The sequence below is a fragment of the Eptatretus burgeri genome, chromosome 16 (assembly GCF_056783735.1).
Source record: "Eptatretus burgeri isolate ZD-2024b chromosome 16, Ebu_testis_v1, whole genome shotgun sequence".
NCBI classification, from domain to species: Eukaryota; Metazoa; Chordata; class Myxini; order Myxiniformes; family Myxinidae; genus Eptatretus; species Eptatretus burgeri.
In genome coordinates, this window is record NC_140976.1 from 30,563,528 (window position 1) to 30,589,203 (window position 25,676).

At 44.4% G+C, this 25,676-nt stretch overlaps 1 protein-coding gene across 1 annotated transcript in view; it reads left to right on the plus strand.

Annotated features, from left to right (window-relative positions):
- Positions 1-555: 555 nt before the first annotated feature.
- The window catches only part of LOC147010809 (uncharacterized), a 53,909-nt gene continuing 28,788 nt past the window's right edge, over positions 556-25,676 (plus strand). The window contains exons 1-2 of the mRNA XM_085860063.1: positions 556-623; positions 1,061-1,279. Of these exons, the coding sequence (XP_085716189.1) occupies positions 1,084-1,279 (196 nt within the window). The 5' untranslated portion in view covers positions 556-623; positions 1,061-1,083. The remainder of the gene's footprint in view (positions 624-1,060; positions 1,280-25,676) is intronic.

Consider the following 25,676-nt stretch of genomic DNA (forward strand, 5'->3'; position numbering starts at 1 on the left):
GGAACTTTTTGTATATTTTGTGTTCAGCACTCCTTGTGTGTGGAGACAGAGCGAGTGCCAGATCCGATGCAATCAGATGGGGATTCACGATGTAAACAGCACACCTTTGCTGCCCCCTCCCCTCCCCCCATAACCACAGTTAAATACACTAACACACCTATCAGAGGTGATAAGTTAATAATTACACATAACGTTAGCATCGCTGTCAGCTCGTGGGGTGATGATCACGCTTATCAGCCTGGGAACAGGTGCGAGACGCTCATTCGGTGTGTGATGCACACCCGGCGAGCGACCGGCGCTCCTCGCGGAGACCAAACAAAGTGACCCCTTTTGATAAAGTGACAGTGACGGTGTGTGAAATAGACATGCTAATGAGAGCAGCTGCCCCCATGACATATATTAGGAGGCGCAATTACTGCCTTTAATTGGATTTCGCGCTTTTCCAGTTTCTATACGCACGCTGAGGCTGGGCGCATTGGGGCTGCATGGTGGAGACATTGGGGAGAGGGGGGGGTGGAGACGTTGGGGAGAGAGGGGGGAGGGGGTTGTTGGGAGGGGCTCTGTTCTGCAAAATCTCATCCGGCAGGAGCGCTGTCTTGATCGTAGCTGCGAATGGAGACTTGGTACATGCTGATGTGGCGTCTCGGCTGTCCCTCTCCGTCCCTCTCTCTTTACATCTCCCAAATCTTCATCCTGCACAAATCTGAAATGATGCTCCTCTCTCTCTCTCTCTCTCTCTCTCTCTCTCTCTCTCTCTCCCTCTCCCTCTCCCTCTCCCTCTCCCTCTCCCTCTCCCTCTCCCTCTCCCTCTCCCTCTCCCTCTCCCTCTCCCTCTCCCTCTCCCTCTCCCTCTCCCTCTCCCTCTCCCTCTCCCTCTCCCTCTCCCTCTCCCTCTCCCTCTCCCTCTCCCTCTCCCTCTCCCTCTCCCTCTCCCTCTCCCTCTCCCTCTCCCTCTCCCTCTCCCTCTCCCTCTCCCTCTCCCTCTCCCTCTCCCTCTCCCTCTCCCTCTCCCTCTCTCTGTCTTTCACACTATTCTGTTCTTTTCTTTCGTGTGTCGCAGATCTGTTCTCATGTAAGAGGACCATGCGTTATACAATCCCTGACCAAATCTCATCGGTGATCCATCGCTCTGTTCCTGCTGCAAGATTCAGAATGATCAATGCTCCCTCCATCCGAGGTCGCTCACTGACCTCGCGCACTCTCAGAAGGGGAAGGAATGAGAGAGAGAGAGCAAGAGATCTGAGGATACTCCGGAACCAGAGAGAGAGCACTTCTCCAGGTGAGACAGAACACCTGAAGAGATATTTTATCTTGTCTGAAGGACAAAGTAACTGATTTATACCTGTAGTACAATACGTGTGTGTGTGTGTGTGTGTGTGTGTGTGTGTGTGTATGTATGTATGTATGTATATATATATGTATATATATATATATATATATATATATATGTATATATAAATCTTCTTGTTTGTTTTACCCTGTTTGTCCCTTTCACAAATTTCTTTTTCAAAAATCCTGTCGACATGTGAACAAGACGGTCGCAGTAACCTCGAACGGCTTGCTTATTTGAGTTTTTGTAAAGCTGACTTTTAATGATACAGTGCCATTTCGTCTGCACATGAACTGGCAGGTGCGCGATCGAATTATCCTGAGGATCGAGTGATGCAAACTATTTTGTTCCAGTCTCTCCGTCTGTTTTTATCCCACCTTCGCATCACTCGATCAATGACGAAGCGTGTCTAAAATGCGTCCCAAAAACGTTGCTTTATAATCACAAAACACGAGATAGAGAGAGTGGAGATATTTATATTTATATATATATATATATATATATATATATATATATATATATATATATATATATATATATATATATATATATATATATATATATATATATATATATATATATATACATATGGATGAACCAGTGCAGGTTGGAGCGTCTGCTCTCAGTGTGAGAGGTCGGTGGTTCGAATCCCAGCCGAGTCCTGCAAAAGACTTTTAAATGGTAGGCGCTGCTTCCTTGCTTGAAGGTCAGCATTTAAAAGGATAGAGCATGGACAAGCAATGCTGGGAAGGCAATGGCAAATCACCTAGTATAACCCTTGCCAAGAAACTGCTTCGGCAGCACCAAGGCTCTGTAATGAGTACGGTACATCAAAATCAAAATATATACACTATATGGATTAAGGTCATAAAAAATAAGATGGTGATCCTGCCTCGTGCTGCAGCTCTGATCTCTCAAATGGGCCACACTCCTCCCCTTCACTCCACCCACCTCTACCCATCCCCTTCACTCCACCCACCTTTACCCCTCCCCTTCACTCCACCCACCTTTACCCCTCCCTTTCACTCTACTCAGCTTTATGTCTCCCTTTCACTCCACCTACCTTTACCTCTCTCCTTCACTCCACCCACCTTTACCCCTCCCCCTTCACTCCACCCACCTTTACCCCTCCCTTTCACTCTACTCAGCTTTATGTCTCCCTTTCACTCCACCCACCTTTACCTCTCCCCTTCACTCCACGCACCTTTACTCCTCCCACCTTGAACATTACAGAGGATACATCTTAAAATCATAGTAAGGTCATATCCAGTTCTCCGGATGTTGCAGCGCTTGTTTTATTATTGGTAAATCCACAATCCCACGTTATTAAAACAGTCACCCAAGGCTGGTGTAACAATGACGTTCGTACATGTTAATCAAACCTGATGACTCGTCACACAAGTCACTTGGCATGGACACGTGTGTGCAGATTGTTTTTATCCCACTTGATGTGTTCATGGACACGTGTGTGCAGATTGTTTTTATCCCACCTGATGTGTTCATGGACACGTGTGTGCAGATTGTTTTTATCCCACCTGATGTGTTCATGGACACGTGTGTGCAGATTGTTTTTATCCCACCTGATGTGTTCATGGACACGTGTGTGCAGATTGTTTTTATCCCACCTGATGTGTTCATGGACACGTGTGTGCAGATTGTTTTTATCCCACCTGATGTGTTCATGGACACGTGTGTGCAGATTGTTTTTATCCCACCTGATGTGTTCATGGACACGTGTGTGCAGATTGTTTTTATCCCACCTGATGTGTTCATGGACACGTGTGTGCAGATTGTTTTTATCCCACCTGATGTGTTCATGGACACGTGTGTGCAGATTGTTTTTATCCCACCTGATGTGTTCATGGACACGTGTGTGCAGATTGTTTTTATCCCACCTGATGTGTTCATGGACACGTGTGTGCAGATTGTTTTTATCCCACCTGATGTGTTCACCGCGGGTAAACGTGCTCTCCGACGGATCGTAGGAGCCATAATTGCGGCTCCTGTGAACACCTGAGGACGGACAGCCGAGACTTTTATTATATCTCTTTAAATATCGAATCTTGTCTCCTGTACAATGAAAGTGCAACTGTCTTATTTTTATTACCATCATATGTGGTCGGGTATGCTCTATTGGCATCATGATGTGGAAGATGCATGGAATTCCCACCTATTAAATATATATATATATATATATATATATATATATATATATATATATATATATATATATATATATATATATATATATATATATATATATATATATATCATTCAATTATTTACAAAGAAAACGAACAACCATTAACGTGACGTCATAAACAGGTCATGATCTCCTTTCGTATCAAGCGTCACCTTCGCTTCACCCACACACCCCTCAAAGCAAGCTCAGCGGTTGTCGTGAGATGGTGACGTCACCAGATTATGACGTAACGATTTTGTTTGCTGTTTAGCAAAATGTGACATCTAAGGCCCATTAGTGTCGTCGTTTGTCATATCCGCGGAGTCGAAAGCCGACGGAATACATAAGCACCGATCCGCGGGCGCGCGTGTTTTTTTTTTTTTTCTTCCTCGGGGCCACGGCGCCTTATTTCTCGAATGTTCTAATTCCCCCAAAAACTCCTCCCTTTCCTCAACACCAATATCTCCCAGGTATGCAAACGAGCTCTCGGAAAAGCGCGCGCAAACTTAGTTTTGTGGCCGTGAGAGCTCCGCGGAGAGGTATATCGCGTTAATTCGATTCCGAGAGCAAACGAGGCGTGCGGGGCGGCTCGGATGATCATTCCACGCTCCCTGGTGCCGTGCGGGGGTTGGGTATGTGTGTGGGGGGTTCTCAGCCCCACGCCGATCCGTCGCATCAGCGCGCACCCCATAAATGCGTTTTCATCATCTCGAGTATTTACCGCGCCATCGGACTCGCGCGATGGGGGGGGGGGGGCGGCCACAGGGGCGTGGCCGATCGAGCACGTTCGCTCTTTGCATATTGATGGGTAATCCCATCATGTACCTGTGTGTGTCTTGCTTTGTCTCATTCAGTTCCATCTCCTTGTGTTTTCACTCGGTTAGAAACAAATAAAACTTTTCCTCTTGCTCTTTTCCCCCTTTCACCCTTCATCAAGATTGCTGATAACGAAATGAGCCGTCGTTTGAGGATCACAGGTTCACACCCGTCGTGAACACCTGGGTGTGATCACTTGTTTATTGTTTAGGAACTGCTGTCAACACGGAAACCACACACTGAGATAGGGAGCAGTGTAACCTGGTGTGAAGTCCCCGCCGGTCAGGCCCGCCATCTCTGATCAAGGTGATTTTTTTTGGCAGAGAATTTGTAATTTGTTCAGGATGCCGGCGATGACTCGCTCTAAACAAAAGACACTTCTATGATCAACTCCCTCCCTCATCATCCATTCCTTCTTCTTGGTACAGGGACATTTCAACTCTTATTCCTTCTTTCTGGAATGTTTTCCATCTCTGCACTTGGATGCTGATGAGGCTATGGCGATGCTTGGGGAGGGCATTGGAAGGTTGGGGGAGAAGATGGAGGGCACGTGGAGGTGTTACAAAGATCAGCTAAAGAAAGTGTACGTTTGTACACATTTTGGATGTGCACCACACCGCAGCGTTTGAATCCTCATCTTCATCCATGGAAGGTGACTATCGGCGTTGGTCGGCCACGTACAATTACAGTAGAAAGATTCCTTTGTACTCTGTACTTTGTACAGGTGTGCGCGCACGTGTTAGTGTCATCGTTTCGAGATACCTTTGAGCTATTTGGTCTTGAAATCCCGACAAAGTCTGATCTGTTGAAAACTTTCAGCAGGAGGCGCTGCATTGTGAAGCATACAGACTTTTGGAGGAGGCTTAAAGCCGGCTGTCCTGTCTGCAATTTTTTGATTCTAAGCACCCCGTGCATGATATATTTCACAAAGGTATGCCTTTGGGCTGGCACCCTGGTCAAATTCACTGAGTAAGGGAATGCGAGAGTTCCCAGCACTTTGCCTCCTTTTTCGGACTCTTCATGGTCTACGACTCTGCGTTGTTCTACATTTTCCAGTGATGTTCCTGTGAGGTTTTATAGGATGAATTAATCACCGAAAATTAACATCGGTTATTACCTCCGCCACCGAAGGTGAAGGAGGTTATGTTTTCACCCCTTTGTGTCTGTTTGTTTGTTTGTGTACAGGATATCTCAAAAAGTTGTGGACGGATTTGGATGAAATGTTGTGGGCAGGTTGGGTGTGTGATAAGGACGAACTGATTAGATTTTGGTGAAGATCCGAATCCGAATCTGCATACGAGAATTATTTAAATTTTTTAAAGCAATTCTTCACCATTGAGAGATTGGGCTAAAAACGATATAATCTCATGATATTGAAAAAAATGTATTGGGCCCGATATGTTCTCGTGGTTCAGGCATTGCGTGGTGGAGGTATGCGCTCTACGGAATGCCCTTCTAGTTTAGTTGTGCATTACTTTTCTATTTACATAAAATAATAGGCAGAGGTCAAAAGCATGGTTCAGGGTAGAGGTTACGGAGAGGAAGTTGGTGGTAGATAACAGTAATGGGGTGAGGGTGGGAGTGTTTCGTTATATGGGAGGGGACGATTGGTCGCAAAGAATCGAAGATTTTGCCATATTTGCATCCGTAAAAGGTACGACTGCCATTATAATATCATAGAACCTGGCATGATGTTCGATGACGAGTGATATTATTTTCTTCCAGTTCTTTCGATATTGTCCTGTGCTTGTTATCTGTCCAAACGACCTTATCTGATTTGGTGGTAAACGTTCTCCTGGACTCACCTGCCCAACCTCGACCCAGATGGTCGGATGCTTACGATTCAAAGCAGAAATCTTCACGTTTAAGCTCTCCGGATACTAGATTAAGGAGAGAAATGGCTTTGTAATGGGGAATGTGGCAGCGCTGGGAGAAGCAGGGCTCGGTCGCTCTCCGGAGATAATCTGGGTCCACACCGCACTCGCACAATCGCCTTATATATCCTGCGTGCTGCGCATACAGCATGCACGTTTTCATGTCTTGAATAATACCTGCGCCATGTTCGCTTTCACACCCACGGCGCCTCCCTTATCTCAGCCAGACAGCTAGCCAATGACACGGATCAGGTGCGACTGTGCGCACGTTCTCGCTACATGTACTTTCGATTTCTGTTTCACCCAGAGTTGTGTGAACAGCAAGTGGAGACAACTGTCCTCTGTCGATATCTGTCCTGTATGGGGTGTGGGAGAGGGACATGGTGGTTTTTTTTGGGGGGGGGGGGTTGGATACTTGGCTCGGTGGGCGGAGAGGGATGTGGAAATTCGTACCCTTGCTTATGGAGATGCCAGTTGAGCTGCTCACTGGTGACAAAACGACCCTGTCCCGGTCGCAGCATAATTTGAATTTCGATCCAGTGCAGCAACCTTGAGCTGGGAAAGCATTCACTTCCTAGAAATGGGGAGGGGTTTGGGTTAGTGTTCGGTTGGAAAGGTGTGATGTGGAACTGAGTATCGACTCAACTATTGTTTGAATCATGGGCTACTCTGTGACGGAATAGGTCAAGCTATGATTCTTCTTTTGCTTCTCCTGCTTCTGCATGTGCCGGCACTGGGGAGTGGAAATAAACAGCTTCGGGTTTATATGGCTTGCCACGAGTTACGAACATAACATGCTGAAGACTGCTTCGTTCTTTCATGAAGAACCACGGCACTGCATAGACCAGGATGCCAAAGAAAACTGGTGAGCAACCTACAATGGCCGGGACGTTGAACCCCAAGCAGGCTGGTGGCTCCTGGGATGGCATCAATAATGGCGGCATTCACTGATATGGTGGCAGTACAACAGCGCCATCATGACGAATAAATATGTCTGTTGCGTGAGGTGTTGCTTTCATGTCCTAAACCGCCGAGACCCTCGTGTAAGAGCTCGATTCTTCATCCACCCGGGCTCAATGAAAATATTTCATCATGAGAGTTCAACTCCAGGAGGTAGCAATGGAATGACGACGCACTCATCATTCACCTGATGGACATGGCAGTGGATGAGCAACTCGCCACCCTCAGAAACTGTTTGAGCATCCTAATGAGATCCGAGCTGAAGAATGCTGTGGAATTGACTAGCGACGCTTTTTTTCATGAAGTTATCACCGCCATCCACATATACTTGCGAGCACAGCGTCATCGGATTCACAATCTGGTGGAGTTTTATGAGTGCAAGCATGAGGAAGGTGAGATGCTTGACTCGTTCCTTTGTGCACTCCAGGAAATCACAGCAAACTGTGACCTTGGCAAGATGTCCATTGATCACCGTTTAGTCATTCGGATTATCACCGGGATTCCCAATCCGGACATCCGTCGGAAACTGCTCGCAAAGCCGGACCTCGACATTGAAACAGCAATTGTTACATGCCGATAATAAGAGGAGGCAGATAAAATGGCTGACGCGATGGCTTCTGGCACTCACGGGACGAACCTGAAGTCTGTCGCCAAGACAGCATCCCCATTCAGCAGGCCAGTAGTGTATCGACCTAAACGTGACAGCCATCATTGTGACAGGTGTGGTGAAAATCCACACTCTGACATGACCAAGTGCCCTGCAAAAGGCAAGAAGTGTCAGAAATGCGGAATGTTTGGACATTTTGGAAAAGTGTGCTGAAAATCCAGAGCCACAGGGACAACGTCAAAATCAGCCATTCGTCATGTGGTGCTGGTAGCAGGTTAACCTGGACAGCACGCCGTGTATTTACTTTTACGTCTCTGATTTCAATGATGACCACCTCGGACAAGAGACTTTTCTGTCCAATACTGGAGCGGAAGTCACGGTTCTTGATCCGACACATCTGACGCTGCTGGATATCGACATAGAGGATCTGGATGATGTACCTGGTGAAGTGAGAGTTACCAATGCAGATGGTGCCTCGATACAGTGTCTCGGAACAATCCACACGATCCTTCACAGACGTGATGAGTCAATGTCGGAGACAATGTATGTGTGCAATGGTGTGCATGTTTAGCCTATCAGCGCCTACTAGATCTACAAGTCATGTCGAGCGACCAATATACCCAATGACAATGCCAGCAGAAGCAATGTCGCACGTCTCTGCCTCCAGATTATTCGGAATGGCTAACAAGACCCACTGTTACCAGCAAACCACCCTCGAGGGAAAGAGCCAACTCACCACACTCTTCATCACACTATGGAGTAGATACAAATACCTATGGGACCTCACGGGATTAAATGCTAGTGGCAACATCGCCTGGGACGGTCTACGCAACACTGTCAAAGTGGTCGACGACATCCTGATGTTTGAAAATTCATTCCCCGAACACGTACAGCAGGTACGACAGTTCTTGATGCGCTTTTGAATGCATGGGATCACATTGAATCTGAAGAAATTCCAGATTGCTCAGGCCCAGGTGAAGTTCTGTGGATATGTTGTTGGATGGAATGGTATTGCTTCAGATCCTTCTTAAGCTGAATGCAATCGCAGATTTCCCTACTCCAACCAACATCACAGATCTTCGCTCGTTTCTCGGCATGGTTCACCAGCTGGACAATTTTTCGGCAGACATTGCCAGTGCATCGGAAACATTACGTGGACTGCTCAAGAAAGGATTTGTTTTCGACTGGACTGCTGATCATAACAAGGCATTCAACTTCGTGAAAAACATTCGTGTCGCCACCAATCGTGGCCCATTTTGATCCAAAGTTACCCACCATGCTTCAAATGGACACATCATGGTCACACGGCATCGGTTTTCGTCTGTTGCAGTTACATGGCAAGAGTCGTAGATTGGTCCATTGTGGATCACGGCACCTTTCAGACACAGAATTCAGGTATGCTATGATTGAACTCGAAGCATTGGCCATAGATTAGACCACGTCAAAGTGTAAGCAGCACGTCATGAGACTTTCGCCGTTCAACCTTGTTGTGGACTATAGACCACTGTTGCCTATCTTCAACTATATGTTGGACACCATTGAGAACCCTCGCCAGCAGCGTATTGTGGGAAAACTGACACCACACAACTTCACCACCACTTGGCAGAGAGTACGGAACATGCCCTTCCGGATGCACTTTCACATAATTCAGTGGATGAACCACAACCCCAGGATCTACTGGAAATGGAGTTTTCCATTCATCACATTGTCTCCTCCGCTACATGACAAATCGACGATCATCCATCTGGGGACTTCTTTCAAGATCCCATCGTCGAGAAGCTATGGGACGTTGCGATGTTACCTATCGCCTTCTCTTGAAAACTGCCACCGACGGTTTCCCCACCACAAAAGGAGCCATTGACCCTCATGTTAAGGAATTCTACAGTATTCGCAACGATCTATCAGTGGACGATGATCTTGTCCTGTTCAGAGCCCCCATTGTTGTGCCTGTAAACAGCCCGTCGAGACGTACTCGATCGTTTGCACGCTTCACACCAAGGAATTGAATGTACAAAGACACGGTCCTACCAGCTCGTGTACTGGCTGAAAATAAAAGACATCATCAACACTACCCGTTCTTGCGCCAAATATCAGGAGAGGCAGCCTTCAAAGCAAGGGGAACCTCTGATAAGGGATCCATCACCGACGCGTGTGTTTGAGGATGCATCCGCTGATTTATTCACGCACACTGGCCTTGATTATCTTGTGTTCACCAACCGCTTGTCGGACTGGCCTTTTGTATACCTAACTAACACACCTGCCATGACACGGTTACTCATTCGTGCTTTACGTGGTTTCTTCATAGACCTTGGTGTTTCTGGGAGATTGCGCACTGATGGTGGTCCACAATTCTCTTCATGGCAATTTGCCAAATTTCTTGACCGTTGGGGTATAACCCATCACCATGTTCACCGAGATCAAACATGTAGAGGCGGTCATGAAAGCTATAAAAACGTTAATTGCCAAGACGACCAAAAATGATAATACTGACGATGATGAGTTCTGTCTCGGAATGCTGGAGTGGCAGAACCCTTCACGTGTCGGCGGCCGTTCACCTTCCCAAATTGTAAACCTACACGGACTGCTGTACCTGGTCACCACCGTACATTTGCACCTGAGTGGCAGACAGCAACCAATGAGGCCGAACAGACAGCTTCAACGATTCACCAGCAGGCGAGGTGGCATTATGATAAACATGCTGGATGCTTGAAACCTCTTGCTATTGGATCAGAGGTCATTGCTGAAAATCCCATCAATAGGAAATGGGATTCTGTCATGAAAGTAGTAGGAAAAGGGCATACCGGGCGGGATTACCTTATCAAAACTGCTTCTGGTCGAGTTATGTAGAGGAACCAACATTTCCTACACATGTATTACACTCCTGCTTACGTTTGCCAAGACAATGATCCACCAACGAATGTAAATGGAGATGTTACCCCACCACCGAGAAGTAGTGGGAAGTCAAGAAAAATGCCATGTAGATTCGATTTGTGAAGTCGTATGCCACATTCCAATTACCGATGAAGTCATGTGTAATCTGGTGAAATGGAGATGCGATGTGGAACTGAGCATGGACCCAACTATTATTAGAATCATAGGCTACTCAATCGGTCAAGCTGTGATTGTTCTTCTTTTGCTTATCTGGCTTCCCTTTGTACCCACGCTAGAGAGTGGAAATAAATGATCTCAGGTTTATAGCTGTGTCTTTCCACGAGTTCCGCACATTACAAAAAGAGGGAGCGAGCTCGTGAGCAACGTCAAATGAACAACGCCTTTTGACAACAGGAGATGAGATGAGACAACCATCTCCATTAAGAGATGACTCACAAATTGCCAAAGTAGATCCCAGATGCTAGATCGGGAAGGGTCTACACCTTCTGGAGTCATTCCTGGGACAAGTTAGTCAGTCCTGTTAACAATGCATGGTGGATTGAAACCTGGAGAAAAGGAAGTCCAATTAGAGGATTTGATCAACACTGAAGGATTATCAAGATTTTTTTTTATATATACAAGGGTCTTGGCTCAGGGAGGAGCTAAATGACAAAGGGCACGAGGGCTATAAACCACCAAGGGTTCCATAACCCTTGGTGGTTTGTAAATCTCGCCCATCATGAGTGACGTGTGTCCGAATGAGGGGACAGAGAAAGCTTCTGACTCATAATGTAAGTAACTAAGGGGGTAGAAATGCACAAGGAGGAAACGAGGAACAACAGAAAAACGAGTCACAATGTTTCCAAGAGGAACAGAATGAGAAAGAAACCATGTGTGTAGATGAGACCACTCGTCCTTGTTCATTTCCCTGCGCTCTCGAAGCGAAAAGCAGGGTTCAGCATTCAGTTGCGTACATGCGTGCGTATGTGTGTGTGTGCGTGCGTGCGTGTGTTAGTGTGTGTGTGTGTGTGTGTGTGTTAGTGTGTGTGTGTGTTAGTGTGTGTGTGTGTGTGTGTGTGTGTGTGTGTGTGTGTGTGTGTGTGTGTGTGTGTGTGTGTGTGTGTGTGTGTGTGTGTGTGTGGCGTATATATGTGTGTGTGTGCATGTCTGCATTTAAAAAAATTAATTTTCTCAGCAACCGTTGGTCCGATTGACACAAAATTTTACCATAGGAGTGCCTCCGCTTGTATAATTTTTATTTTATTCATAATTGTGACGTCATGGGTCAAGTGGTACAGACGCCATCTTGGGAAAACATTATACCTCAATTGAAACCGCTAAATGGAAAAAATTGAAGCATGGCTCATTGTGTCAAGTACTCCCAATGGGGAATAAGGTATGTTGATGATCATGTCATCGGTGCCTTCATTATGATGTCATAATTCGAGAAGTACAAGGCTTGATCTGATCAGTATGAAAAAAAAATTCTTCTGCAACTGTTAGTCCGATGGACACAAAATTTTCGGAATATGAGCGGCTCCTCCTGTAGAATTTTTTTTTATGATAATTATCATGTCATAGATCACGTGTTACAGGCACCATCTTGGAAAAAATCTAAAACAAAGTTGCACCTCTATACCTCTGAAAACGCTCCATGGAAAAAATTGAAACATAGCTTATTGTCAAGTACTTCCTTTGGGGAATAAGATATGCTAATGTTGTTGTCATTGGCACCTTAATTATGACGTCACAGTTCGCCAACTACAACACTTGATTAGATCAGTATGAATTTTATTTCTCTGCAATTATTGGTCCGATTGACACAACATTTTCACCATAGGAGTTCACAACCCTCCTATAGAATATGTGAATGATAATTATGACATCATAGGTCATGTGGTACAGGTGCCATCTTGGAAAAACTTCACACCTATATCTCTGAAATCACTCCATGGAAAATATTGAGACCTGGCTCATTGTAAACTACTCCCCATGGGGAATAAGATGCTGTATGCTAATGAACACCTTCGTTATGATGTCAACATTCGACTAGTACAACACTTATCCGATCATTATGAATTTTTTCTCAGGTGCTGTTGGTCTGATGGACACGAAATTTTCATCATAGGAGCTCCTCCTCCTGTAGAATATTTTAATAATAATCATGATGTCATTGGTCATGTGGTACAGACACCATCTTAGAAAAACTGAAAAAGTTGCACCTCTATATCTCCAAAACCGTTGACTGCGCAGGGTAAGTATTCCATCATTACCATCAGGTTATTAACAAGAGTGATGCAGGCTCCCTGGCTGAGAGAATCTGGTGAGCAGGATCAGCGTCAGGAAAACGAGTCACATGTCCATACAGCTTCAGCTGATGCTCACGGACTATGCAGGTAACAAAAATCATCTGAGTCTCAGCAACCGCTTGTTGGACATGAACACTGACCAATGTTTGCCAAGGATTCTCTGAAGAGACTTTGTACTGAAGGAGTTAGGTGTCCATCTCAGATCTTTGGTCAGAGTCCAAGTCTCACATCCGTAGAGCAAGACTGGAAGCACAAAGGACTTAAAGACTCGGACTTTCATTCTCCTGCATAGGTACCAACAGCGTCACACCCCATGATCCAGTGAATCCATGACTCCCCAGGCCCGACCCAGACGTCTGTTGAGCTCTGGCTCACAACATGCGGAGACATGAATATCACTGCCAAGCTAAGTGAATCTCTCAATGACCTCAACATCCTCACCACAAACAGGTACAGACAAGATAGCAGCATCCAAGATGACATTGAAAGCCTGGATCTTAGTTTTGACACAGGAAATCCGTAATCCCAGCGACTGGTTCCGACTCCCCTATCAGCACTTCAAAGGCCCCCATAAGGCTACCCAGAGACACCGCAAAGATGACTGCATCAAATGTAAAATCAAGGTCAGATATCTTGACATTCCCAAATAATGCACTGCAGCTTGATCTCTCCGACATACTCCCAAGAATCCAGTCCGTACAAACGCTGAAAGGTGCCAGGGCTAGTAAGCACCCCTGACAAACTCCAGTAACAACTCGAAATAAGTCTGAGATGGAACCACGACACCTCACAATACTCTCAGTGCCAGAGTATAGTTCAGAAATTAGATTGATCAGTTTTGGTGGCACTCCACAAAGACCGAGAATTCTTCAGAGAGCATCCTGACTCACTGAATCAAACGTGTTGAGGAGATCAGAATAGGCTGTGTGAAGCCCCTGCCGAAACTCTCGTCTGCATTCGGTGAGGACCCGAAGAGCAACGATATTGTCAATCGTTGACCACTTTCATGTAAAGCCTGACTGCTCTGGGCACTGGTGCTCAAGCAGATGGTGGTGAATCCTGTCAATAATTATCCGAGCAAAGACCTTTCCTGGCACTGAGAGCAGGGTCACCCATCGGAAGTTGTTGCAGTCCTGGCGATCACCCTTCCCTTTCCAGAGAGGGACAACAAGGCCTCTCTTCCAATCAGTTGGGATGATGTCTGTGTTCCCAACAGAGCACAGAATTGCATGCAATGCAATGAGTACAGCATTTCCACCAGCCTTGAGAAGTTCACCATGGATGCCACAGATCCCAGGAGCTTTAACCCTTTTCAACTGGTTCACCGCAACCTGTTTCCACAAACGAAGGTGGTTCACAGTTGATTGGAGGGTCAGCAAGAGGGATAGTTACGCCCCTGATGTCCAATGCAACAGCTGGTGGATCAACCTGGTACTTCCGTTAAAAGTAACTAGCCCAGCGGGTCTTCACTTCGGACTGCTCTGACAAAAGCCCACCACCTTCCCCTCGAACTGCAGTACACTGAGGGACAGGCTTGGAGGAACGCAATGCACAAATTCCTCTGTAAGCAGGATGAGAATCACTTGACCACAAGTGATGCTCTACCCCTTTACAAATTCCTCACACATAGGCCTCCTGATCTGGCCTCAGCGCACATACAGTTTTACACCTCGACTCCCTGAACAACTCAGCTCTGGTATTCAGTATCCCTTGGAAGACAAAGTTCTTCTTCGTCTGACGATGGGTTCCATGACATCCGCTGGCTATATCAAGGATGGTCATCTTGAAGGCACTCCACAACTCTTCAGGATTCCCCAAAACACCCAGACCCCCAAAATCCCCACTCAGCCTGTTTGCAAACTCCTCAGCTACCATGTCATCCTTGAGTTTGCCAACATCCAGCCGAAGCTGGGATGGTACCATTCTCCTGGATTTAAGCTGAAACTTCAGAGTTGCTACACCAAGCCTGTGGTCGGTATTGAGTAACTGAGCACTCCGGTAGACCCTGCAGTTCTGGATTATCCTCCAGCCACCATCAACAAGCACATGGTCAATCCCCTTTGCCACACCCCCAGCATTGGAAAAGCAAGTCCAGCGATAAGGCTGTGGGCCTTATCTGTGGGCCTTCTGAAACCATGAACCAGCCACCCTAAGTCCACGACTTCTTGCAAAGTCAAGGATCTTAGTGCTGTTCTGATTCACAGATCCAGAACTATGGGGAGTAACATGTCTCATAACCATCCCTGTCAGTGCCAGTCGATGCATTGAAATCCCCCAATACTAGAAGGGTATCCCGCCTGGGGCACTCATCAACCACAGACTCGAGCACGGCAAAGAATGCATCCTTCACGGTGAGATCGCTCGCCTCAGTCGGAGCATAAACAGAGAGCAGGGAAATGACACCCAAGCAGTGATGAATTCTCAGTCTAATAATATGCTCGTTGGCCGATGTTACCTCAATTATCATGGGAGTCAGCTTATGGGACACAGCAACAACAACTCCTTGGGTATGGTAACCATTAGAGTGACCAGACCAGTTGTAGCTGTAACCACCCGCCATGGCCACACCACTATGCGGTCTCTGAACTTCAGAGAGTGCTGCAATACTGATGGTCAAATGCTGTAGCTCAGATGATAGCAGAGACAGGTTAACACCTCTCCTTAGAGATGGGACATTCCAGGCACCCAGCCAAATGGACCACCTCAAGTTAATCCAAGGGTACTGCCATCTAGTGGACGACACAACTCAGCACCACTTCGACACACACCATCACAATTCGACCCAGGAAGGTTACCCCGTGCTTTTCCTCCTATCTTCAAGGAATGGGGGTCCCAAAGGCTTTGGCTGAATCTTGACATCTGGTGAGCTGCCCTGTGAAGGGCAGCTGCACTTGAAGTACTTACAGGGAGTAGATTTTCAGTTTTCTTTTCGTTTTTTAATGTTTTGCGGAATGAAGTGTTTTCCGGTCGCCGGAGTGCAAATCCTGCCACCAACCTAGTAAAATGTCACCCAACTGCAGGAGGACGTCCGCAGACACAGTTGGGCACCAGATATGGATGGCCGTTGGCTCACAAGAAGCTCCTCGGCCCTTTGACAGGTTTTGTTTTTAATCCTATTGGGTGTCCATATCTAAACACCCTCCTCACCAGGAAACCTGGTGCAGGAGACGGTTTAGTCGCCGACAACCCAATCATGAAACAGGCCAGTGCAGGTTTACATGGTGCCTACAGCAAGTCACCGATCTGACCTGGTGTGACCTTACAAAACTCAGAAGAAATCAGACAACCACTTAAACAGGAGGCCCTAATGTGTGAAACTACTCACCCATAAAACTACTCACCAAATATTAACCCATGAAACTACTCACCCCCCCTCCCTCGTGTGACCTCAGTTATCATAGTGGGAATCCAATATTTATTTGAAGAACTCATAATACATCAAAAGAGGGTTCATTCTGTACTATTCTGGTTTAGGGAGTTGGACAACATTTGTATACCATTCTTCTTCTGATGTATCATACTCTGTTGCAAAGCGTCGGTGCTGCCAAAGGATTCTTTAACGTCCACCAACTAATGTCACTAGACGGGATGCCAAGTTTAACGTACATCCAAGGTACGGCACACACATTGATGAATCGCCCTGCCTGTGAAACACTGGGATGACAGTTTCGCTGGGTCGGGATTCAAACCCAGACTGGACAGCTCAGAGGTGAGTATGCGTAGCTCTCGGCAACCCTGCCAGTCCTTGAACATCATCCATTGAACGATATTGCATTTTCAAATCCAGTAGAGGCAGAACCTTCTTCATCAGCTTTTAGTATTGATTAAAGGATCTATAGTCGAGTGAGCACATTTTGTGTCATAAAAAGCTGCTAACATAGTATGGTATTAACATTTCATAAGTGGTGAGCGTTGTCTCATGCAAAGACGTTAGACATTGACGTGTGGAATGCATCCATGACATCGATTCATCCTTTCACATCGACAAACAATTGCAGAACAAGACAGGAGATAATATCTATGGTGCCAATTATACATTACCAGTTGGCTGTTGCTATTCACACAGGGTGGGAAAAGGGTGGCTGATAAATTGAGGAAAAATAAATTTGATGGAAAGAAGGAAAAATAAGGGGGCTTTGAGGAGGGAAGGGGAATATTTGTGACATCCAGGAAGGGTAGGTCTGTTCGTGCTCCCATCTTGGCTTGCAGCTCAGGATGTAACGAAGGAACCAAGGTTCAAATCCCACATCCTGGCTCAGGATGTAACGAAGGAACCAAGGTTCAAATCCCAGATACTAGCTCAGGATGAAACAAAGGAACCAAGGTTCAAATCCTACATACTAGCTCAGGATGTAACAAAGGAACCCAGGCTCATATCCCACATACTATATGTATTTGTTCATTGTCTATTAATGTATGCTTGGTGTTGGCTTAATGGTTTGAGTGGTGGGCTTTGGATCCAAGGGTCCTGAGTTCAAATCCTGCTCAGCTGTTGAATTAATACCAGGTGGGGTTAACTCGGACTGTCATCCTTCCAAGGTCGGCAAAACGAGTGCCAGCTTGCTCGTATACTGTGTCGGAGTGGCGACCAGTCCAGGATTGTGCCCAATAGCCAAGGAGACTGCTTAAGCAGCACCAGCGCTCTGCACAAAGTATGGTTCCAATCTCCTCCTCTTTCATTTTAAGGAACAGTATTCTGATATCTTCTGATGTCTTTCTCCTATGCGGTTTGGTACAAGCTTCATGACGAGCCTTGGTTCAATGTAAAAAGGAAAGGGGGTGGGGGGGGGCAGGGTGGTGTTAAGCATATGTTGTGTAGATTCCAATCAATGCAATAATTACCCTTGCCGAAGGAGAGGGTGTTGCATTTGGGTCCATCTGTCTGTCTGTCTGTCTGTTTGTTTGTTTGCCCGCACAGAACTTTCGTGTTTTTCTCCATAACCGCTTGTGGTATTAAGACAACATTTTCACCATCGGTGCGACTACTCGTGTATAATGTTTTAATGATAATTATGACATCATAGGTCACGTGGTGTGGCAGCCATGTTGGAACAAAGGGAAAATTTTGGACCCCTATCTCTGAAACTGCACCAAGGAAAAAATTGAAACTTGGCACATGGCAAGTACTCCTCATGGGGAATGAGTGTGATTTTTTTTATGACGTCATAGGTACCTTTGTTATGATGTCACAAATGCATATGTAGAACGCTACATCTGCTCAGTGTGAAAAACTTTGAGGGTCATCTGGGGATAAAATGGTCCCAAATATTTTGATGATGTCATCAGTCACGTGATTCGGCAGCCATATATATATATATTTTTTTAACCTTCAAAAATCTTTTCCGAAATGGCTGAATAGATTGAGGCAAAACTTTACACACATGACTGCCTATCCATGAGGAACAAAATGTTCACACACATGATGTCATAGGTCACATGGTTTGGTAGCCATATTGCATATTATGCTAAAACATAAAAAATCTTATTCTCCAGAATGGTTGGACAGATGAAGGGGAAACTTTACACAAATGTTCCCCAAGGCATGTGTGTACAAGGTTGTTGAGGAGTAATGATCAGTCAGATGGTTTGGTCGCCATATTGTACTGAAGAAAAATATTAAATAATGTTTATCTGGAACTGTTTAATCAATCGACGTGCAACTTCATAATTGTGATCTAGTAGTAATGGGGAATACACATTTTAAATTTCAACTTGATCGGACACGTGGTCTGGCAGCCATAATTATTGAATTAATTGATCTGAGTTCCTTTTTTTTTTAATTTGGCTAACTTGGTTGTGCTCGGATGGGTTTGAGGGTAGAGGATTCGCAGATGAAATGTGAATCCTATTTTTCTGATTACTCCAATGCAGGACTGTTCCTATTTGGTCTTCCAATTGATTTGAATTGAATAAATTTTCATCTCATTCTAAATTCAATTGAATAATAATAAAAAACGTCATGGGTCAGGGTCAGGTGTTCGATCAAACCGAGGTTCATCAAAGCGGGATGTCTTGGTACCCGGTCATCACTACCAGCAGTTATAAAGTGGCAGTTCCAATTATGTGTCTTATTAATTACATAACACACCAGTACACAAGCGCCACACAACACACCACACGAAACAAATCCTGGCGAGGGTCTGCAATCTCTAATTGCTCTTTTTCTTGTTCCAATTTCACTACTTTGCATGCATTATTTTTAGATGGCCCCCTGTGCCATCCCCATGCTAGTACACCAGGTAAACGAGGAGGTGAGACAGGCTTGAATGAGCATCTTCGGTAGACCTCAAATGCATTTTGCTCTCAGTGATGTGAGAATGACAAATGCCTGGTAAGGTGCTGTCCTGGAGCAGCACGCTCTGCATTTCAAACACGGAATCGTTTGACACTGCTTTAGCGGGGATTCCTTTATATTGGAGAATACATACATATACACATACACGTTGAAAAAACAAAAAAAAAATACACATAGAGCACACACGCACACATGCTTCTGTTTGGAGCAATTTCACATGCATGATTTCACCAGAAATCAATCTATTTTTGTTCAAGGGTTATAATTCTGTCCCATTAATAACTTCCATGTACTTTCATCTTGGTCAATAACAATGGCATGTTTTCACGTTGCAAGCTATTATTGATGAACAGCCACGACTGAGAGGATGGAATTACCTGCAGCTATATTATACGTCCTCGCAACAGCACTTTATCACAATAAGTTATTAGTATTTCGCAATGCATTAATGGCCATCAATATATTACACACGCTTGTGCCAGAATCTTTACCTTCACCACCGAAGGTGGACTGAGGTTATGTTTTCACCCCTGTCTGTTTGTCTGTTTGCTTGTTTGTTTGGCTGCCTGTGAGCAGGTTATCTCCAAAGTTTATGAAGGGATTTCGACAAAACCTGGTGGACAGGTTGGGTGTGTGACGAGGACAAATTTATTAGATTTTGGTGAATGTAAAAATCAGATCTGGATATGAGAATGATTTAATTTTTAATTGATTCTTCACCATTGAGAGAAAGGCTGCTGTTAGCTTAATGGTTAAGATGGCTTAATAGTTAACACTGTTAGCTTCAGATCTTTTGGTCTTGAGTCTAAGCCCCGTGCTGTTGAAATAACACCAGGTGGGTTGACTCAGCCGATCATCCTTCATTGGTCGGCAAAATGAGTGCCATCTTACTGGTAACAGGGGCACCGTATCAGTGGCGCAGCCACGCTTTCAGAAATTGATGCAACCAGTAGCCACGGTCTGCATACCAAACAACAACAACCATTGAGAAATGGGGCCAAAAACGATATATAGCATAATATTTCAAAAAATTGTGGATGGATTATGACAAAACTTGGTGGATGAGTTGTGCAGGTGACAATAAAAATCTGATTAGATTTTGGTTCAGATCTGGATGCAGATCCGGCCGATCAGTGGGATACAAAACGTAAACTGTTTAGCCTGGCGGAGGTACACGCTCTACTGAGTACCGAGTGCCGTTCTCATCCACTTGTACTGTACAAACACTCTATATGATGTAGTCAGGAGCTTACACTGTACACATAATCACATGTGCTATGGACAAAGACAATCAGAGAAGTCATTTAATGCACCATTCACTGAATTACAAGGAAATTAATATGCAATTGACAAATATATGCAGTATATATACAGTATATATGTATATATACAGTATATATGTATATATATATATATATATATACACACAATGTCAAGGCTCATATAAGAGCTAACACACAGAACAAAAACAAGGGGAGCGGGAGCCAAGAGGTACGGAAGAGGGAAGCACAAAACAGTGGGGAATAGACACATGGGGAGATCTGTGGAAGGGAGAGGGATGGGGTGGGGTACACGGGGAAAACAAGATGGACACTACAGGGACTTTCAGGAAGGAAAGCAGTGAATAGGAAGGAGGCTGGTTTTGGGTGGATTAATGGGGGAGAAAAGATTATGGTTTTGGATAGTGGAAGATTAGTGATGGTGGTGAACAGCTGTTTTGAAGGCCTGGAGGGAAGAATGGGATTGAAGAGAGTGTGGGAGGTTGTTCCAAAGGTGGGAAAAAGAGGAATGAAAGTATGAAGGTGAGTGGTGATTCTTGATTTTGGTAGTTCAACCAGAAGAGTGTTGCCGATGGACCTTGATCACCCTGCGGAAATATGGGTGGGACAGATAGCAGACAGAGCAGGGGGGCGAGGCTGGATCGGAGATGGTAGAAGACAGAAAGACTACTGACCTGCCTGCGGTGAGAAAGTGGGAGACCCTAACCCTCAGTCTCATCATGGGAGATACCAATGATCTTAAATGCCTTGGTTTCCACTGGGTGAAGCTGAGAAAGGCGAGAGGTGGGAGTACCAGCTCAGAGGGGTGAGCAGTACTCCATCAGGCGTTGGATGAAAGCATTACATGTGGTCAGGAGCTCAGGTGTGCCAAGGAAGGACTTTGCACGACGGAGGATACCCAATCGGCAACTGGCTTTGGAGGCCAGCTTGGAGATGTGGCTTTCCCAGGAAAGGTCATGGCAAACGGTGAGGCCCAAAAGTTTGAATGAAAGGACTTCTTCAAGAGGATTGTTGAGAAAGCAGATGGGGTGGGGGGGAGGGGGTTTCAGACGGTCATTTCAGAGACATAGTGAGAGTGTGAAATTTGTCAGGATTGAAAGACATGTTCCACATGTTGGATCAGCTTGAGATTTATCAAGATCTGCAGAGAGTGAAGAGGCTGCTGCTTGCCAATCTGAGGGATGACAGATGGTACGGCTGAGGGTGGAGTAATCAGCAAAGAGATATAGAGGATTTTCCAGAGAGTCGGAGAGACTATTGATGAAAACCAGAAAAAAAAACAGGGCCCAGAACAATGCTTTGAGGAACTCAAGCCTAAACAGGAAGAGGGGATGAGAGAATACTATTGAAGGCCACACGTTGACTGCAATAGGAGAGGAAGTCTGCGAGCCAAGAGTGGAGATTCATACATCATTTTGAAATCAACAGAATATATGAGATTTAAATCGATACGGGAATAAAAAGGCCATATTTTACTTTCTATCTGCTGCTTTTATGGCAGAGGTATTGGTAATGCGAGACATTCAAAATGATGTTTGAATGCTAACGAGGCCTTTTGCACATGTGCTGTGTGTATGTTTTCAGTGACTCGGTTCTACTCGCCAGGCACTTTTAACCTGCCGTTACAAGTGTGTAATCTATCATTCAAATCGTCTTTTAAACATAATTTTCAGTATTTAATCAAAAGAGTGGCAATTTCAAAATGGTTAACCATAATTGTTGTGTTCGTGAATGTAAATTGGTCTCGTGAAAATATGGAAAATATGAGAAATATCCATGGATGAGAGGTGTCGGGTTCCTATCATTTCCTGTTAATACAAGCTAGTGCCAGCAATAGATATGAGACAAAGTAAAAAGGAAACAACATAGCAAGGAAAAAAACAAACTTCCTATGAATAACAGCCAGACACCACCATGGAAACAAAGACTTGAAAGACAGAGAGAACAACTGAGAAAAGAGACAAGACAAATACAATTCCAAAGAGGAAATCACAGGCCAAAACAAAAGAAGAAAAAAATAAAAATAAAAAGCAAATGTGGAATCGAAGACCAAGACCTCGAGTTATTGTTTCTTGAAAAACAAACTCAAAATGGAAGCGATAGCAAAGAAGATAAAAATTATGACAAAGCTCACAAAGGGCGCAAACAAAACAATATGTTTGAGAGTCACCAAAAAATATTTGATGGTGAACAATGGAAACAAAAGCAGAAAGTGCCAATTCCTGAAAATAGATAAATGAGAAGACTTCTGGAAAGGAATTTATGAAGATATAAAAGAGCATAAAACAAGGAGGCAAAATGGATCCCAAAATTGGAGAAGAAAAAGCAACATCTAAGAGAAATGTCATTTATGTCATCTAAGAGAAATGTCAGTAAGAGAAATTTCTTCATCATTTATCTCCCAAGTGATAAATGATGAAGAAAATATAAGAAAAGAACTGGAACAAGAAAAAGAGCAATCAGAGATTGCAGACCCTTGCCTGGACTTGTTTTGTGTGGTGTATTTTGTGTGACGTTTGTGTACTGGTGTGTTACGCAATTAATAAGAAACATAATTAAAACTGCTGGCAGTGATGACCGGGTACCAAAAAGTCCCGTTTTGATTGGACACCTGACCCATGACGTTTTTTTTAAATTATTTAATTGAATTTAGAATGGAATTAAAATAAATTCAATTCAAATCAAATGGAAGATCTAATATGTACAAGCTTGCATTGGAGTCATCTAGAGTCCCTTTATAGAGTAACGACAACTAACGATTTGACGCCATTTTGAGTCCATTCAGTGCGGTGCGCGTGCGGAGCCGCCGTATGGCGCTAGTGCATTGAACCGTGTATTCCATAATGTTCTCCATGTATGAGAGATGGGAATGGTCTTTTCCATGTTGATAATGAACAAATTATGTGAAGATTTATGACAACTAAGAGCCATATGATAAAGAAGAAATTCACAGAGCTGTTTGTGATTTAACAGTCACAGACATTTAGAATCATGACAAAGAAGGAATGAACTAGACAAGTACACGTGCTGCTTATTTCAGCCTCATTTTAATTTCAGGGAGGCGAGAGCGAGACTCGAACTCTCACCTCCCTGCTTATACATGTACAATGTACAATACAATGTTAAGAGTGATCTTTGTATTTCTGCAGTTGTTTGACCTTGTTTATCGTGTGTGGGTATATATTTGTGTTTGTTTAATTTTCATATTTAAATTATTAATCTAAACTTTGCTGCATGTTGCCGATCATATATTAATCCCACCAAAATAGATTAGCCCACCCGGCCCCCTCACACACACACACACACACACACACACACACACACACACACACACACACACACACACACACACACACACACACACACACACACACACACACACACACACACACACACACACACACACACACACACAATCTCTAATACTTATACAAATTACATATTTACAATCACACACACACACACACATGCACAAGTTAATGTCCTCACCCATTCAAATCAACAGAGACAAATACATACATTCAATGCATCCCCCCCCCCTTTCTCAGTTGTGGCATACAACTGTATAACTGGCATGAATTGGTTTCTAGCAAATTCTTTCTGAAGCATCACTGAAAATTTGAATGACAATAATGATATCTTCCATGTGAAAGTACAAACAAAAAACTTATTTTATTATTTGTTTTACGAAGGTCTCAGAGACCATTGTGAAAGGCCGAGTTAGCCCGTGGGCCGTGTTAGCCCGTGGGCCGAGTTAGCCCGTGGGCCGAGTTAGCCCGGATCCGTTCTCCGTTCATTCGTCTTTGTTTTGACTTTGAGTCTGAGTCTGACTTTGAGTCTGAGTGTGACTTTGTAGACATGATCTAGACCCTATATTAATTGATCAAGCTCGAAGACTCAAACTCAAACTTAATTTGAAATAAAGATGCCTTCCCCTTCAAGTGCTAATTAATCCACAAGCAATGGATAACAAGCCTGGAAAGCCAAAGCAAAGGCCAGTCTCACTCGCAGCACACAAATATACACATATGGGACCATTACCACCATCACACTGACCTGGCAGAGAACTGACGAAGGAGTTGCTTTCCATCCAACACGACTGACTCTGTTCTCCCAGATTTTCCGTCTTTTAGCATCTGATGGAAATCTATACATCTTGAATCCCTTCTCCGTTCTATTTGTGCACCCAAAGGCGCAACAACCTGTCATTTTGTCGTAAAATCGATGTAAAACAGGAATGAGAATGCTGCGTACAGCGGGAACATTAAAACGCTGACCGATATGCGTCCGATCCTGTCCGCGATGGACTCAAAATGGCTCCACGCAATCACGTGACTAGATTTTTCCAGACCCTCTATGTCGCTACTCTCTCTATAAAGGGACTCTAGAGTAATCAGAAGGAACTCGAACAAGCAAAAAGCAAAGATGAAGTCATCAGGAGGAACCTGGATAGGATTCACATTTCAGCCGCTACTCCTCGACCTCAAACCCATCCAGCCACAGCCACGTGAGCCTTATTCAAAAAAAAAAAGTCAAAAAAATCAAAAAGAATCTAGATCAAAAAAAAAAAATTCTGCCTGCCAGACCATGTGTCCGATCAAGTTGAAATTTAAAACATGTATTCTCCATCACCACTGGATCATAATTGATTAAGCGGTTCAAGAGAAAACATTATTTAATATTTTTCTTCAATCCAATATGGCTGTCAAACCATGTGACCTATGATGTGACATGTGTAAACTTTTTGTTCCTCATGGATAGGTGGTCACACGTGTAAAGTTTCACCTTGATCTGTTCAGTCACTTCAGAGAAGATTTTGAAGGTTTTTTTTTTTCAAAACAATATGGCTGCCGAATCATGTGACTGATGCTGTCATCAATTTTTTTTCTGTGGACGATTTTATCCCTAGATGACCCTCAAAAATTTTCATACTGATCAGATATAGCATTCTACATCTACAATTATGATGTCGTAATGAAGGCACCTATGATGTCATTAAAAAAATCACACATTCCACATGAGTACTTGCCATGTGTCAAGTTTAATTTTTCTTTTCCTTGGTGCGGTTTCAGAGATACAGAGGTCCAAATTTTTTCTGTTTTATTTTTCCCCACATGGCTGCCATACCACGTGACCTATGACGTCATGATAA